The sequence below is a fragment of the Danio rerio genome, chromosome 23, assembly GCF_049306965.1.
Source record: "Danio rerio strain Tuebingen ecotype United States chromosome 23, GRCz12tu, whole genome shotgun sequence".
Classification (NCBI taxonomy): Eukaryota; Metazoa; Chordata; class Actinopteri; order Cypriniformes; family Danionidae; genus Danio; species Danio rerio.
This window is the reverse complement of record NC_133198.1, coordinates 15,396,806-15,415,890: the sequence shown is the minus strand read 5'-3', so window position 1 is coordinate 15,415,890 and position 19,085 is coordinate 15,396,806. Positions and strand designations below refer to the sequence as shown.

General features: G+C 33.9%; 1 protein-coding gene across 13 annotated transcripts in view; it reads left to right on the top strand.

The window, feature by feature from the left end:
• Positions 1 to 1,467: 1,467 nt before the first annotated feature.
• Positions 1,468 to 19,085, top strand: part of g6pd (glucose-6-phosphate dehydrogenase) — a 29,884-nt gene continuing 12,266 nt past the window's right edge. The window contains exons 1-8 of one of the 13 annotated variants that reach the window (XM_068216878.1): positions 1,468 to 1,513; positions 1,677 to 1,691; positions 1,999 to 2,031; positions 3,664 to 3,782; positions 12,716 to 12,753; positions 14,696 to 14,804; positions 15,725 to 15,942; positions 18,765 to 18,923. In XM_068216878.1, the coding sequence (XP_068072979.1) occupies positions 3,669 to 3,782; positions 12,716 to 12,753; positions 14,696 to 14,804; positions 15,725 to 15,942; positions 18,765 to 18,923 (638 nt within the window). In that variant the 5' untranslated portion in view covers positions 1,468 to 1,513; positions 1,677 to 1,691; positions 1,999 to 2,031; positions 3,664 to 3,668. Of the gene's footprint in view, positions 1,692 to 1,857; positions 1,924 to 1,998; positions 2,140 to 3,663; positions 3,783 to 12,715; positions 12,754 to 14,695; positions 14,805 to 15,724; positions 15,943 to 18,764; positions 18,924 to 19,085 lie in introns of all 13 variants that reach the window. The other 12 variants (XM_073939552.1, XM_021469916.2, XM_073939551.1 and 9 more) reach the window with 12 other exon arrangements.

Genomic DNA, 19,085 nt, shown 5'->3' with positions numbered 1-19,085 from the left:
GAAGTTAATTAATATTTACTAACATGAACAAAATTTATTACATTTTAATACATTTAAAATTTTCTTTTGCTTTAACAAAATCTAAATTTGTGCTTGTTAACATCAATGCACTGCAAGCTAACACTAACTGTATTTTCTTATATGAAAGATGTAATAATGTATTATTCCTTGTTCATGTTAGTAAATACATTAACACTTACTAATACAACCTTTTTATGTAGTGTTACCATTTAAGTTGTGTGATAAAATAGCTTTATTTCTTTATGTACAAAATATTGTCTGAAGAATGAAACTGTAATCTTATTTTGTAGCAAAGGTTTTTGAATTTCAGTGGGGCCAAAAAGAAGCTAGTCACAAAATTAAGAAGACTGACAGATTTGTTTGCCAGTTTTCTATAAAGTACTTGTTTAACTAGCAGTTAAATGCAGTGCTTCTGGAAAGTATTGATAGTGCTTCACTTTTTCCACATTTTTCTATGTTACTTCAAAATTCATTCAATTGATTTATTTCCTCAAAGTTCTACACACAATACCCCATAATGACAATATGAAAAACGATTTTTAAAATTGTTGCAAATTTATTAGAGATAAAACACCTGAAAAATCACATTTACATTAGTATTCACACTTATAAAATTATTAATCACCTGTTTCTACATGGTCTGTCTATGACTATTATACTATTCTCCATGCTTGTTGAGTTGCACACACACACACACACACACACACACACACACACACACACACACACACACACACACACACAGGGGCGGTTTTAATTATTTTGGGGATCATTCATTCATTTTTCTTGTCGGCTTAGTCCTTTTATTAATCCAAGGTCCCCACAGCAGAATGAACCGCCAACTTCTAAAATGCACCTTTTATATTTCATTTTTATTATTATTATTATTATTTTGCATATTAATAATAACATGTAAAGTATATTGTAAAACTTTTGAAACGATTTCTAAATCCGCCCCATGCACAGACCACACAGACAAACGCACACATGATTAACTATATCAGATCCATACATCAGCACTAGGTGGCGCAAAGGTGGTAAGTTTAAAAAATATACTGGTTATTTATTTTTACACTCAATGCTGCTTGCTCTTACTCAGCAGTTGTTTAAATAACATAAACATAATCTTTAGGGTAACATTATTCAAACAAAGTATAAATGTTAATATGTTGAATGTATGAAATTATACTTTGTTATTTTATTATCTGCAGTGTCATGCTGACACTCAGAACTCTTTTCCAGCTCTTATCAGCAAGACTAACACTCATTATACATTCCGCATGCGCGCTCTTTTGATTGGACTGATGAGAGTTTAGCGTGTTTGCCATTAAAGCGTTTAGCTGTCAATCACCGTGGCACATGTGTTGTTGTTCACAAGCGCCGCCCTCTGACACGTTGTCTCCGCCCACCTTAATTTTTCTCTAGCGTCGTCGCGTCGCTGACGTCAGTTTACTCCAGCCTTCTGAAATGATGGGCAGTCGAGCGAGCGCTGGTGAGTTTCTCTCTACACCAATAAAATCACAGAGCCTCACCGTGTCATTTGAACAGGGAAGAAGGAAACTGTCTTAAAGAAATGCCTCTGTAGTCTTTATTGTTACATCTCAGTCTGTTACATCCGTTTAGCCTTTAAATCCCAGTGTTTTTGTTCCGTTTAGTAAAGAACACGATATGTAAGTAGCACGTTGTTGTCATGCGTTTGATTCTGCTGGATATGTTCTTCTGTCTACTAACATTTCTAAACACAACTTGGCTTGATCTAATAGCATTTGATGTTTGGTTTAATTGCAAATAACCGAATGCTTGTTTTGAATGTGATGCATTGCATAAAATCATTAGCAGGCTGTTATTGCAGTCGCCGAGGCTGAGCCCTGTTAAATAAGGGATTGTGCTAATAACATTATGGTAAGTTCAGCCTGTGGGAGGTTGTGTTTTTGTGTACAAGATGTTTATATGTGCACTTTCTCTTGTATGCCACAGAGAGAGCACATACTACAGTCCCTACACACAGTGGTAGGATATATGTGTTTGTCATCATCCCTGTGCAGATCCTGTAGTTGTGTGATGTGATAAATTACTGGACTACTCTTAGAGCAGTTTTAGCTACTGTTGTTTATTAAGGTAAAGTTGGTTTTAAATTCACACATATCTATATTTTAAAGCCTAGTGTCCCATAATTAACAATATTATTGCATGTGAAACACACAACAAATATATATTAATAATGAATAAATATGAAATATTTAACAAGTAATTACAAATAATGTTTTTCTGAAGTGTTTGATGTTAGTCTACTGTAGGTACCACATATAGAGAAATCTGTTAACAAGTCTGCAGTTTTACTTCTGAACATTGTGTTGCTTGTTCTTATTAATACCTTTTATTATTTTAATGTGTGTATGTGTACTGAGGTAAAGTTGGTTTTATATTCGCACATCTGTTCAGTGACAACTTCCTGTATTGTTTACCATGGTACTTGAATATTCAGACTAAAATTGCATGCAAGTAAGACTTGAAAAAAATATTTACTTAATATTTAATACTTTAAAACTGTTTATTTTACTTGGAACAATGAAGTACTTTGATATTAATTGGCTGCTAATATGATTTCACTATTTATAATTAGAAACTTATACTTTTTTAAAATTATATTAAGGAGAAAGTCTGATTATGCAAACATAAAACAAACTTTACCTCAATTGTATGTGCGTGTTGTGTAGATTGGTTAAATCGCGCTTAAAAGACTTTGTGTGTGAATCTGTGGCATATTTTAAAACAGCTTTAGCCTTTCTAAAGTTTGTAATGTCTGTTACTTCCTTGTACGTTCATATCTATCTAAACAATTTCTAGTTAACTACTATTGCTTTAAATAATTCCATGGTTTCTGTGAGTTTGTTTGGGATTTAAATTCATAGGGAGCAGGTGATCATACAAAAAAAAATAAATAAATAAACAAAAATAAAAGAGCTTAAGGTTTGAGTAACTGCTCTCAAACTCTAGAATCTGGATGTAACTTTTACTGTACCTTTAGATAACACTTAGAGAAAGTATTTTCCAGATCTGTATTTTGCCTTTGTCTTGCAAATATCTAAATATTCTTAAATCAAGACATCTATTTTGGAAGCAAAATTATGACATGTTTTGTTTTGGTGAAAACATGTTTTGTTTTTGGTAAAAACATGTTTTGTTTATGTTAAAAAAATCCCATCTGTAAAAACAAATCTGCCTAATTGTCTCAGAAAATGTACTTATTTGGAACAGAAGCACTTTTCATACTGTAGAAGATTTTTTTTTTTTAGACCATTAATTGTGGATTTTGCATATATTGATAATATAGCCTAATTACTGTAGCTCCAATAAGGGGAGAGAATCTCAAATTGCTATGAAATGGTAAAACAAGATTTTATTTATTTCTTAATTATTTACTATTTTACTAGGAAGGAGAGCTAAAAATATAAACCATGAAAGGACATTACCAACACAAGGCTTCTATTTATCACTGCTAAAAGCATTTTTTTTTTTATTTAACATTTATCAAAGATAAGGACATGCTTTTTAATTCGTGACTGGAATTAATGTGTCTGATTGTATGAACATTTGAGCTTTGTGAGACTGTGGTTTAATCTTTTTCTGACCTCTTGGCAGACAAGATGAGCCTTCCGCTCTCACGTTCAGAAGTGTTTGGGCAGTTGAGGAAAGAACTGCATGATGATACCGCATTTCACCAGTCAGATGTGCATATTTTCATCATCATGGGCGCTTCGGTAAGTCTTTATTATTTTGATTTATCCGTCACATTTAATGAGGAATTAACACAGTTTCATATGCAGTCATGAATTTTCTTTTACTTTGCACACCTTGCATCTGCTTATGGACCACAAATAGATTTAAACATTTTTTTTTACAGTGACTGCAGATTTCTAGAAATCTATTAAATTTTCTGAATAGATACAAATGCATATGCTCATCATCACACCTTAGCTACGAATTTGTAAAAGCACAATGAAAGGGGATTTGTGTGTGTGCGCGTGTACGTGTGTGCGCGCGTGTGTGTGTACGTGTGTTTGTGTGTGTGTGTGTGTGTGTGTGTGTGTGTGTGTGTGTTTGTGTGCGCATGTATACAAATTAATTTCCAGATTTTTGTTTCATTTTACTAGAATGACATGAAATCAGAACTTTTCTGTCCTCTTTGTAAACATCTCACAACTCTCCCCCAGCAGCCCTTGCCACAAAAACTTATTTGTTGCATAGTTACACATGTCTGCATGATTTTAATAATTATTTATTTTTCCTTTATTACTTTATTATTATTGCATAATTCTTTATTTCATGGCTGTATTATCAGGAATTTCGGAAGGTGAGAATTGTACCTTGATTTCTATATATGTAGAAGAATAGATAGACATGCTTTAAAACTATTATTTAGTCATAGTACTTGCTAACTATCCATTCTTTTTGCATTAAATACTGTTACATACTTGGACATTAAATTAAGAGCAGTTATGCTTCTCTCGATGGACTATCTTAGAATATAATGTAATTGCAATGTTTCCTGCTGATTTAAATCAGCTATAGAAAAACAATAGTTAAAACCAATAGAAAGTTTTTTTTTCTTTTTTTTTTCTTTTGCTAAATGTGCTAGAAATAATTTCGCATTATACCAGACTTCTCAAAATACTTTAAAATTACTTACGTTTAGGGCTGAACAATATATAATTTGGGCATTGATATCTCAATATGTGTATCTGCAATAGTCACATTACAGGATTAGATTATTCATGAAAGATTGATAGATAAAGATAATATAATTTTTACAATGTATACAATGATGATCATGTTGTTTTACATTTACTTTTGGACTCTTATCCAATTAATAAAATTTTCAAGCAGGGCTGTTCAAATTTTCTGGTGAAATTATATTCATATCACAATACATATCAGGACCAAACAAAATATCACAATGTCAAAATTTTCCAATATTGTGCAGCCCGATTTCAGTTAGCCCCCCTCCAAAGTAGACACTTTTACAAGCATTTGATTTACAAACACAAACAAACCTTTTTATTATATTACAATTTTTAGCAGCCACTATACTTCATGCTTTCACTTTAACAAGAGTTAACATGAATTAGAGACTTCTGATCAAAGAGTGTGCATTTCCTAATGATCTGTTCACAGTCTTTTACTTGGTCTATACTCACAAAATTGCAATATTATGACAAATCCCATTTCAGGGGAGCCAAAATGAGACTTTAAAATCAGATCACATGTTGAATGCTCAGTAATTTGCATTCTTAAAGTTTAAAAAAAATGAAATCCGTCATAATTTTGCTCTCCCTTCAGTTGTTTTCCAAACCTTTGTGAGTTTCTTTTTTTGTTGAGCAGCTACAGATATTTCGAAGAATGTTGAAAACCTTTAACCACCATTCCATAGTATTTGTTTTTCCTACTATAGGAAAGTTATAAGAGTTACAGGTTTTCAGCTTTCTTCAAAGTATCTTCTCTTATTTGCATTCATCAGGAGAAAGAAGAGCCATAATTAAACTTAAAATAATATCTAAATAAAATAGTTTAGCTTATTATTATTGTTTTCTTGATTGGATTTGTAATGTTTAGTTATTTACCGTCAAAAAATTATTTAGAAAATTGATTACAAAATTGACAATTTTTATTGCCAGTTTGTAAACATTATTTATTTAAACTTTAAATAACAAGGCTGTAACATCTATAAAAGCATGACAATTAATTCATATTTTTATAATAACACTGTCATCACTAATAGTGTAGTTGTTGTAGTTTCCTGGTATCATTTTACAGCACAGTTGGTTTACTTATGCTCCAATAAAGGAATACATTTTAGATTCCTGTGAGCTGCTAACATGTCTTTGTTGCATTTTTATATATAAGGAAGTACTGGTGAAATAATTACGCAACAGTGAAGGCACATTACCAACACAGAGCTTCTATTTATCATCCACACTGAAGAGATCAGTTGAGTAATTCAGTGGTTGAACACTTGCAGTCTTAAAAGTTAATTGGTAACATGTTGTGGCAGAAGGTCTGTAATTGGCTGGAGTTGATAAAATGCTTATCTAAAAAACTTTGATTAGATTTTCAGCACAAATATAAAGCCATCAAGTGAATTTAAATTTAAGTATGCGCTACAATAGATCAGAACTTCTGACTATTGCACTTCTATCTTTTCTCGTATTTTTGTGATGAAATTTAAACCCTCTTCCTCCTTTATTGCATTTTTTTTCTTGTTCCTCATTTTTTCACCTTTTAGGATTCCAATTTTGCACAACTGGTTTGTGAATAGATCTTTGCTGCTGTTGGCTTTTGACATTCTTATTGTTTGGGTTTTTAAATAGGTACTAGTGAGCCGGATTATGCAATATCACTCCCTGTCAGCACTTTTCTTTCAGTAGGTGTGGAGAGAGGTGAAAGAGCTGGCTTGTGTGTTTTGGATGAGGGTGGGGTTGGAAAAGATGGCCAGGAGAGGGATATTCATGGCCTGATCTGAATTGTTGGTTGGCATTGCATTGCACAGGTTTATGGCATAATGTGGAGCCTGTTATGTAACCATATCAAAATATGCGACATCACCTCATTTTCCTGACCTTGAGCAATTTACATTCCGTAGCCTGACCGACATAAGCAAATTTGTTTAAATTTCGTAATTAAACCTGGGAAATATGCAATTCAGATACATTGCATTGAGAAACATGATTTTATCCTGGTATTGGCATTGAGTTTTTCCTCTGTTGGCCTACCCCAATTGACGCAGATTAATCATATTGAGCTTTTCATGAACTAATATTGCTATTTTATTTGCGATTTTTGGCAACTGTTTTTGCTTTTTCAAACAAGCTACATGCATACATTCTAAATGTATTCAGTGCACAAGAATTGCATAATACAACATTTCACAATGAAATACCATAGTATTAAGATTAATAAACAAAACTATAGTAACATTTTCTTTAAAACACATAGCATAAAATAAATGTGGTGATAGACACTTGTTGCTTCTCACAAATTCCCCATGATGCTAAATCTTCTTTTAAACTTTTACATAAATTTTCTTCAGTGTGATCTTTTAGGAAGAATGCTGTCCTTACTCCTTACATTTTTTTTTTGTTTAGATGTGTTTTGTGACACTGTCTATGTTATTTCTTGTCATTACGCATTCTTTATCATATGAAAAAGATGATGCAAAAATGCATTAACAGCATTAATAACTTTTATTTGTAAAATAAAATATTCTCAATACTCTGAAAACTAACAAAAAAACAAACAAACAGTGAAATCATATGAGCTGCAAGAGTGTGCTGTTTAAAAAATAAAAGGAGTTTCAGCATAATGCAAACAATAATTTGTAGTCAAATACATTAATTTTTAAATTTATCAAAATAAAAAAAAATCAAATAAAAAACTAAACTATCTTTTGGACAAAATGAAGTGTTAAATTTCATGTATTAGTTATTAAGTACATTATATAGACAGAAAAAAATTATGTTTTAGATTATGTATTAGAAATATACTACTACTAGAATATGGCTACTATGCTACTGACAATTCACATCAAAATTAGAAATGCAAGCTTTTTTGTATAGATGTAGTCATAATGTGCAGAGTAGTTACCACTGTGAAACTAAAACAGGTATAGCAATGAATACTTTTTATTTAAGTACTTATTTCAGGCCGTACTTCTTTATTTTTACTTAAGTACAAAAGTGTAGTCAGCGCTACAACTTTTACCAGGGTCTTTTTAAACATAACATAACAGTTAACAACTCTTTCTTTCTCTGTTTCTTGCAATAATGACCTATATGTTATGTTAAGTGTATTAAATTGGGCAAAATAGTAAAAATATATATTTATATAAAAAAAATAAAATCAGAAGTATATAGTTTTTTTTTTATCTAACTGTTATGAAATCTACACTCTGAAATAAATGGGGTCACTGGGGTGGTCCTCCACAATTGGTTTAAAGAGAACATTTATCAGTGACTATTTAGGCTTATAGGCTAATTTTAAGACACCAAAATTGACTTTTTTTAGATACAAATGCATACTTTTAAAAGATACCGACCCAGCTTTAGTACAATTTCTGTATGATAATAGACACAGCCAATATTCAGTTTTTTAAAGAAATAATAAAGTAATATGTCTGTAGTAGGATGCTTCACAAATATTGCAGACCCCTTTCCTATATCAAAATGCTTTTTTGACGCAAAATTAAGTTTAACAGCCAGCTATGCCTTACATCACAGGATTAAGAAACTTAAATACTAAACTAAAGAAAATCTGCTCCTAAAATGAAACTAAATAAATACTTTTGGCACGTTAAAGAGTAAAGCCTGATGTCCACAACAAATGTGGAAAGTCATTGCGTATCATATTTAACAAATCGTTTGCTATTGTATGTAATGTAATCACATGGCTAAATTAATATTAATCAAATTATGTCATTACCCTACTGTGCCATCAGCCAATTGCTGCATTGATGATCATGATTTTAAGGATTTACATAGGTCTGTCCTTCATAACAATCACAAGCACATGCAGTGATCTCGGATCAATTCATCGAGACATTTTAATGTGATTCACAATCTTGTATCATTCATTCATCCATTCATTTTCTGCTGCTTTTCTGGGGCCGGGGGCAGCAGTCTTAAGAGAGAACCCGAGACTTCCCTCTCCCCAGACAGTTCCTCCAGCTCCTCTGGGGGGATCCCGAGGCGTTCCCAGGCCAGCCAAGAGACATACTGTAGTCCCTCCAGCATGTCCTGGGTCTTCCTCGTGGTGGGACATGCCTGGAACATCTCCCTAGGTAGGTGTCTAAGAGGCATCTGAAAAAGATGCCCGAGCCACCTCAGTTGACTTTTCTCGATGTAGAGGAGCAACGGCTCTACTCTGAGCTCCTCCCGGGTGTCAGAGCTCCTCACCCTATCCATAAGAGTGCGCCCTGCCACCCTTCGAAAGAAACTCATTTCGGCCTCTTGTACCCGAGATCTTGTCCTTTCAGTTATGACCCAAAGCTCATGACCATAAATGAGAGTAGAAACGTAGATTGACCGGTAAATCGATAGCTTTGTCTTTTAGCTCAGCTCCTTCTTCACCACAAAGGACCGGTACATCGACCACATTACTGCTGCCGCTGCACCGACCCACCTATCAATCTCTCCTCCAACCTGGAGATGGCAAACCATCTTTTTCCAGTGGAGCACCATGGCCTCAGACTTGGAGATGCTGATTCTCATCCTAGAATAACACACTCTGCAGCAAACCGCCCCAGTGCATGCTGAAGGTCCAAATTCGATGAAGCCAACAAAACAACATCGTCTGCGAATAACGGAAATGAAATCTTGTTGTCCCCGAACCGGACCCCCTCAAGCCCAAGGCTGCATCCAAACTCTGTCCATAAAAATTATGAATAAAAATCTGATTTATTGCCAGCAATGCGAACCAGACTCCTGCTCTGTTTATACAGGGACGAGATGGCCCTCAACAGAACGCCTCATGGACACGATCGAATGCCTTCTCCAAGTCCACAAAACACATGTGGATTGGTTGGGCAAACTCCCATGAACCCTCGAGCAACCTGGTGAGGGTATAGAGCTGGTCCATTGTACCATGGCCTGACAAAAACCGCATTGTTCCTCCTAGGATCCTAGGTTCAATAATTGGCTGGATCCTCCTCTCCAGTACCCTGGCATAAATTTTTCCAACAATCTTGTTTAAAGAACCAAATTAGCCAGAGATCAGTTATCAAAATGAGTAGATCCAGGATCTGGCAAATCATCTTAGATTGTTTAAGCCAGGTCTGAAGAATTCACCCATAAATAAAATAAGAAATAAAATCACTATTGTGTTTATGTGAAAGTCTTTTTTTTGCATTATTAGTACTTTTTTAGTTTAATTTCTAATGAAAGACATTTTTTTTGTAATGAACATGCTAATTTGGTATAATTTATGTGAATACAACTGATAATATAGTATATAATATTCATCGATGTATCCTCATCTTATCAACGTTTGTCTCTTCAGATTTTGAATTTCCTTCAACATAAGCATAATATTCTTAGTCTTAAGGATGGGTTGCTTAAATTACTACATTGAAACTAAACACACATTTGACCTGTTCCCAAAGAACAGCTTTATCTGTTTAGCATTGTTGGAAAATATGCTGCTTAAGAGGTAGAAAAACAAACTCCAGGTGTCAAAAGGATATATGCTGTACACTTGGTCTTTTCTCCTCCCTAAAGTAGTATTTTTAATATGCACCTTTTATCATTTCATGCTTTCCCTGGAAATCAAATCCACGGCTTTGTGTTTTCCATTGCTGTGCTCTGTTGTTTACACTACTGCAGACATAGACATTTTCTCACTTATAGCAAGCACATACCACCATTTTGTAGAAACCTGAACAAATGCATTTCAGTTTTTGAGTATTACCTAACTGGATTGTCACCATCAGATGTAGTTATTTAATAATAAAAGGGAAGCAGCCATAGCGACCAAAAGATTAAATAGCGAGCTGTAAATCGATTAATATTGCATATCTTGAGGGGACTCTCCCACACTGACATAAATCAGCCAAGACAAACAGAACAGTGCTGTATCACTGAGTACAGAGCGTTTCCCATGTATCTGAATGGGTGAGGAGCAAATCTGGTGAGATCAGTGACCTTTGCTTTGACAAGCCACATTGAACAGGGATGTGTTTGAATCTGTTTGTATCTGCTTTTTTATGCTGTATTGTATCATAGTATAGTTATTTTTGCATTTATTATTTGAAGTATCATCTTTATACACAGCATTTTTTTGTGACATGACTCACTGTGACGTTGTTGACATATTCGTTGACATGTTCGGACAAGACTGATAGACAGCTTTTTAAAAATTTTTTTAATTTATTTTTTTAATTAATTTTTTTATTAAGGCAGGCAGGTTTTTCTGCAGGTTTTGATTTTTCTTAAGATGCAGTGAGCCATGTCCTAATGACGGTTGACTCTACAGGGTGTTCGCTAGGTCCTAAAGTCTTAAAATGTCTTACATTTTTAATATTTTAAACAGGTCTTAATTTTCTTTGTCCATGTAAAGCTACCCAGTCAGTACAATAAAAAAACATTTAACAAAATTTTAGTTTATTAACTTTTTATTTGCCTGTATGGTTTTATTTTCTTAACATTTGTTTAAAGTTTTTCATTTGTTTATAGTTTTTAAAACTTGCCTTTTTAAAGTGAAAGTTGCTGGAAAAGTATGTATATAACTAGAGGTTGCTTGTTTTGTCATTATTTTAAATATATGGCTAAAAATAACTAAAGAAATAACCAAATTTAAGTAAACATATTTAAACTGGCCATTAATGTTTGCCTAGAACAATTTTTTTTTATCGCATCGAAAATGAAAGTTTGTTTTGACATAATAAATTTGTGTATTATACATATATTTATTATGTATATGTGATATATGCACAATCATAGCAACAAAACTATACAAAACAGGTATTTAAATTCATATATCATTTGTATAATTTTTGCATATATTTTATATCAAAATGTAAATAAACATGTTCTCAAATATATGTATGCATGTGTATATTTATAAATAATAAATATGCACAGTACACACACTTATTGTCAATACAAACTTTTATTTTGTATGCGATTCATTTCATTAATGTTTTGCCAACAATAGAAAAAACTTTAGTGTTTTACCCTGTATAAATCTGAAATTTCCTTCATAATTGTCTTAAAAGTATTAAATTTTATTTTGTTTATAGCAGGAATTCTGCAGGTTTTCACAGATTATACTTAAGTTTTTATTGAAAGAACGTATTGCGAGAATACCAGTGGTGGCAGACACACCCTAAAGATGTCAGTAGAACAAAATAGAACATCATTAATAACACAAAAGATTGACTTCAGTTATTTTAAGTAGCTTGTTTTCAAATAAAGGTGGGGTTAAATCTAAAAGCCGTGCAGGCATTGCTCCAGCTTCTAGAACAGTTCCATTTTGGGCAACCGGAATTTGAGTTTCAACTCGTGGTCATTTCTCAGTTTCTACATTCTCTTCCAGCTGTACTGTTTAAATGAAGGAAGGGAACGTAAAATCTTAATGGTGTTAATTCTCGTTTAGTAGGTTTGCAGTATTGAATTTGACTTGTTTAAATGATTTGTGTTGAGGTAATTGGTTGGGCTTTTGTTCATCATTTAATAATTTTAAAAAGGTCTTAATTTTTCTATGTCCAGGTAAAGCTACCCTCAGCCCAACACCCAATCACCAATAATCCATCTCAAACATTTTTTTTATTGCAAAGTTTTTTTATTGCAATATTCAGAACTGCTGTTAGACATTTTTACAGCAAATTCTCCTAATTAAATTTCCTAATCAGGGAAAGAAAACTAAAGCAACACATCCCTTTACATAATCTTTTATTAAAACAATTTACAGAAGTATCCTTTATGTTTAGTCTTTAGTCTAAAATTTCATTCATAATGGTATTAAAAGGGTCTTAAAAACTCTTAAATTTGACTTAAAGAAACCCTGAACACTGATCTCAGATCACTCTGTGGTATAATATACTGTATCCAGATTTAAAAACGTTGCAGCTGCATGCATAGTGTGTGGCAGGTTTTCTGTTATTTTATTTTTAATGTGTTTTTTTTTTTTTTTTTTTCGTTTGTAGGGAGATCTGGCCAAAAAGAAAATCTATCCAACTTTGTGGTGAGTACACTGACATAACATACTGGCATAAGTAAACAAGCATGCATTTAGTGGAACTGAACTGATCAAAAATTTGTTGTAACTGTTTTTATTTGTTTGTTTTTGAAATAAGTCTTATGAATGCATTTGTTTACTCAAATACATTTTGATTAACTTTTTTTTTTCAATACATTTTCTCTTCTAATATGTTTATAGTATTTTTTTCTGTGACACAAAGCTGAATTTTCACAATAATTTTTTCAGTCTTCAAAAAATATTCTAATATGATGATATGTACAATAAAATATGTCTTAACAATAAAAATGAAAAAAAAAAAAAACACTAACTCAGGTGAGGATCAAACACGGGTCGACGGCGTGGCAACCCAACATGCTGACCGCTGGACCACAACGGCACTATTAGAATTTGATGGCGGGAATAATACTTAATCCTCATCATTACCCTGCGGGCTAAAGTTTACTTATGGGGAGAGACAATAAAAAAGAAGGTCGGAGCTGCTGCAAAATAATGGATAAAAAGAGTGAGGCTATGGTCAAATAAATAAATAAATGAAAAAAAAAGTGCGACTGCTGCTTTCTCCGTTCGCCATGCTGGAGAGGAACAGTCTGCGCAAATAGAGCGCAGAGTGGATGTCCTTGACTACAGCTCTCCTCTGATTGGCTGAAAGGTACGAGTTACCCTGCCTCTGGCAGGAAAGTCTCAAAAATACACACACACGTATCCAGGGGGAGTCGTACGTGAAAGAGGATTTGCACATTCTCATTCAGGAAGAACTCGCAAGTTTTAAACATTCAAAACTTTTTGTACACTCCTATACATTTGCAAATGGTGTTTTGCATTTGTGAAACGTATTTTATGAAAATGTATTTTTATTTTGAGCATGTGAAATTTTTTTGTTCATTTTTTTGAATATTGTACGCACGTGAATTTGGTTTTATGCACGTGAATTTGGCTACGCATGTGTAAATCGTGTCTTTTGCGTGAATTACTTTTGAGTCTTATCTGTCTCCATAATATGTTGCTTAAGAAACATTTCTTATTATTGTTATCAACACTGATGTGCTGGTTAATCTTTTTGCTAAAACTGATGCATTCCTTTCCAGGATATGTTAAAAGTTCAAAAGAACAGCATTTATTTGTAATACAAGCCCTTTGTAACATTTGTCGATATCTTTAATGTCACTTTTTATTAATTAAATGGCTGCATGGTATTTTGAATAAATTTCCTTCACAAAAATTCCTTACATTCAACCTTTCGAATAATAATACATGTCTAGGGATAGTTCACCCAAAAATAAAAAATAACTACTGTTTATTCTCCCTCAAGAGCTTTTTTTTTACTGTTGAACACAAAAAGAGAAGTCAGAACAGTCAATATTTGACTTCCATAGTATTTTTTTTTTCTACTATTAAAATCAAGGGTTTCACAAACAGATTTGTGGAAGGGAAATAATGATGTAATTTTTAGTTGTAGGTAAATTCTCGCTTTAAGACACTTGTCAGTTTTGATATTTAAGGATTTTCATGAAGTGTTTCTTCAGAGAAAAAAAAAACATTTTAAATGAATTTTAACAAGTTTTAAAAGAAGAATATATTCATACTTAATTTGTCATTTTAATTAACAGAATTTTTTTTTTTTCAGTTTTTTTGTCAAAGAGATTCTTAAAATCCCTTCACTAAAAACCTGACTAATGTCATAATCATTTTTAACCTGATTTTATCTGATGTTCAGATACTTGTAGTTGAAGTTTATGCAAATTAACTAATTGAATATGTTTAATTAAAGCCTTATTTGCTTATTTAAGCAAGCCACTTTAGAAAACTTTAGTAAGAAAATTAAATAAATAATGTATGATGATGATGATGATGATGACAGATTGTTATTAATTTGTCCTCTGTTCACCTCTTTGATCTTGCTTTAATATCTGTTTCTCTCTTGTAGGTGGTTATTCAGAGATGGTCTCCTCCCTGAACAGACATATTTTGTGGGTTTTGCTCGCTCAGATCTGACTGTGGATGCCATACGCATAGCCTGCATGCCCTACATGAAGGTCACAGCTCAGTTTTCTCCATGTGCTGTTTTGTCTGTGTGTGTGTGTGTGTGTGTGTGTGTGTGTGTGTGTGTGTGTGTGTGTGTGTGTGTGTGTGTGTGTGTGTGTGTGTGTGTGTGTGTGTGTGTGTGTGTGTGTGTGTGTGTGTGTGTGTGTGTGTGTGTGTGTGTGTGTGTGTGTGTGTGTGTGTGTGTGTGTKTTTTTGTTTTTGTGTGTTTGTGGCATATCAGGACACAAATGTCTACTAAAAGATAGAAAATATTACTTTACTAACTGTGTTGTAAATAAATGATATAAACATGTGCATATTAGTCAATAATGCTACTGAAATTGAATATTAAACCTTAATATATATATATATATATATATATATATATATATATATATATATATATATATATATATATATATATATATATATTTTAACACACATTAAGTGAATAAATAAATACACTCTGATGTATTATAAATCACCCTAGATGATGACATTGCGTCATGTCTCCATTTTTCAAGAGGCTTATAAATCATAGAAAATACATTTTTTTACATAAAAATAAAAATAAAAGTTTCCTGTGAGGCCTGGGTGTAGGGATGGGGTTGGTGTAGGGCAGGGGTGTTCAAACTTGGTCCTTGAGGGCCAGTGTCCTGAAAAGTTTAGCTCCAACCCTAATCGAACACACCTGAACCAGCTAATCAAGCTCTTACTAGGTACAGTATACTAGAAACTTCCTGGCAGGTGTGTTGAAGCAAGTTGGAGCTAAACTCAGCAGGACACCGGCCCTCCAGGACTGAGTTTGGACTTCTCTGGTGTAGGGCAATAAAAGGGTTTGTACCATATAAATATTGGAAACCTCTGAAATGTCCTCGCAATTCACAAAACTGTGTGTGTTTATGAAGCTTTTTATTTCCTCTGTCTTCAGGTAGTAGACAATGAGGCAGAGCGTCTTGCTGCTTTCTTCAGCCGAAACTCTTACATCAGTGGGAAGTATGTGGAAGAATCCTCTTTCTCTGACCTGAACACACACCTACTGTCTCTGCCTGGAGGTGCTGAGGCCAACCGGCTCTTCTACCTGGCCCTGCCACCCAGCGTCTACCATGATGTCACCAAAAATATCAAACATCAGTGCATGAGCACCAAGTGAGGAGAAAAAAAACACATGCTTTTGTTTGCCTTTTTTTAATATGGACAGCTTTACTGAGAGCTAGCACCAGCACAAACCCTCTTTTATTTATTTACATGTGCGTTATTTGTGCATTTACCAGAGGCTTTTATCCAAAAGCGATTAAATTTTATTATTATTCATTTTCAGGCACTGCGTAATATCATTAGTCTTACTGCAGCCATTTTACAGCAGCAAAGTTCTTTGATTATTAAGCTGAAGTGATAATAAAGTTATGTCAGCCTAGAAAATGAAACTTTTACAGAATAGTCAAGTTTTAAATAGCAAAATTATCAAAAAAAATTGTGTCAGATACTAATGGTCTAATCTGATTCAATGATTTTTGTCTAAGCTAAGCTAAAAGTGCTGTTGCCAGATCTGATAGGTTGAATGGATAAAAAATATTATAAAACTGTTTAACTCTAGGTGTTCCTTATTTGTTGAAGAATTCATCCTTATTTGTTGGAAAAAATAAAATAAAAATAAAGAGAGATCCCAGTCCAGAAGACATGAAAACAAGCAGAATTTCTTTGAGATGTGTTGGTTAATCTGCAGTCATGTGTTTTCAAGAACTCTACGATTCTGCAAGAGCCTACTGGATTCTATAATATGTTTTTAGGAGGAGGGAAGTGGCTATGTGGAGAAGGCTAAAAAAGCATGTAAATTAAGTATTGTTGTCAGCATTTCCCCAGCCCCGATCTCATCCAAATGAAGTACTGAGTCAGAACCTGTCCTTCCACTTGACCAGCTTAAAAGTGTTACCTAGCCATTTGTTAGACAACAGACACAACCATGCTTTCAACTTTTAATTTCAAACAATTAGTTTAATTTTCAATTATAATACAGCTGGCTTTAGGGGTAAACTGTAGTTTCAGTGTTTCTCTCAGTGTTTCCTTTATATAAATTACAGCTACAGTTAGGTCTACAAGTATTTGGACATGGACACAATTCTAACATTTTTTGCTATGTACACCAACACAGTGGATTTGAAATGAAACTAACAAAATGTGCTTAAACTGCAGACTGTCAGCTTTTAATTTGAGGGTATTTACATCCAATTCAAAAGGCTGTAGGGATTACAACAGTTTGTACATGTGTCTCCCACTTGTTAAGGGTTGGACAACTGGCTTCTTAGCTGTTCCATGACCAGGTGTTTGTTATTCCCTCATTATCCTAATTATCTTGTGCAGATAAAAGGTCCAAAGTTCAGGTGTGCTAATTGCATTTAGGGATGCTATTACTGTCAACTCTCAAGATGAGATCCTAAGAGCTGTCACTGTCAGTCAAGCAAGCCATCATTAGGCTGCAAAAACAAAACAAACCCACCAGAGAGAGCAAAAACATCAGTTGTGGCCAAAACAACTGTTTAGAACATTTTTAATAAGAAATAATGCACCTGTGAGCTCAGCAACACCAAAAGACCCGGAAGACTATGGAAACAACCGTGGTAGATGACCAAAGAATTCTTTCCCTGGTAAAGAAAACACACTTCACAACAGTTAGCCAGATCAAGAACACTCTCCAGATGATAGGTGTATGTGTGTCAGAGTCAACAATCAAGAGAAGGCTACACCAGATTCCACCACAAGATATAAACCATTGGTGAGCCTCAAAAGCAGGAAGGCCAGATTAGAGTTCTAAAAAAAGCCTTCATAGTGCTGGAACAACATCCTATGGACAGATGAGATCAAGATCAAAGTGTGCCAGAGTGATGGGAAGAGAAGAATATGGAAAAGGAAAAGAACTGCTCACGATCCTAAGCAGGGAAGCATGGTGGTAGTAGTGACATGGCGTCAATGTATGGCTGTCAATGAAACTGGTTCTCCTGTATTTATTTATGATGTGACTGCTGACAAAAACAGCAGGATGAATTCTGAAGTGTTTCATGCAATTTTACATGCTCATATTGAGCCAAATACTTCAGAACTCATTGGATGGCGCTTCCAAGTGCAGATGGAGCATGACCCAAAGCAAACTGCAAAATCAACCAAAGAGTTTTTGAAGGATAAGAAGTGGAATGTTATAAAATGGCAAAGTCAATCACCTGACCTAAATCTGATTGAGCATGCATTTCACTTGCTAAAGACAAAACTGAAGGGGAAAATGGCCCAAGATTAAGCAGGAACTGAAGACAGTTGCTGTAGAGGCCTGGCAGAGCACCACCAGGAATGAAATCCAGCATCTGGTGATGTCTATACGTTCCAGACTTCTGGTTGTAATTGACTGCAAATGATTTGCAACCAAGTATTAAAAAGTGAAAGTTTGATTTATTATTATTCTGTCCAATTACTTTTGGACCCTTAACAAGTGGGAGGCACATATGCAAACTGTTGTAATTCCTACAGGGTTCACCTGATTTGGATGTTAATACCTTCAAATTAAAGCTGATAGTCTGTAGTTTAAGCACATCTTGTTCATTTCATTTCATTGTATTGGTGTATAGAACTAAAAATGTTAGAATTGTGTCGATGTCCGAATATTTATGGACCTAACTGTATAAATGGTTCTCAAGGTCCAAAATTAGTAAAGAGATAAGATGTGTAAATTTGTGTATATGCATGGTAAAAAAAAAACCTTTTGAGTTTAGCAAAAATAGCCACAAAATAGGTAATTTTATTTGCAAAATCTGAAGTATTATTATTATTATTTTTTTATTATTATTTTGCAAAATCCTGGAGGGACTAATTTACTATATTCACAATGTTACAGTGTTCACTTGGGTTAAATTTAATATGGGTTTGTTCTTGTAAAAAAAGTCATTTTTTAAAACACTGCATATGCTGTAATTGTGTTTGCGCAGAGGCTGGAACAGGGTGATTGTGGAGAAGCCGTTTGGCCGTGATCTGCAGAGCTCAGAGGAGTTATCCAGTCATCTATCCTCTCTCTTCACTGAGGAGCAAATCTACCGTATAGACCATTACCTGGGCAAAGAGATGGTGCAGAACCTGATGGTCCTCAGGTGTGCCACTCTTATTTCTCTCTCGCTGTGTGTGTTTATCCCTGTCTGCCTTCTGCTTTTCACTGGCTGTCATACACAGTTGTCATTTTTGCATAATTAAGGATTAAAAAGCATTAGGAAGCTCTTCTTCTGTATCCCATGGTTTCTCTCCTCTCTTTCCTT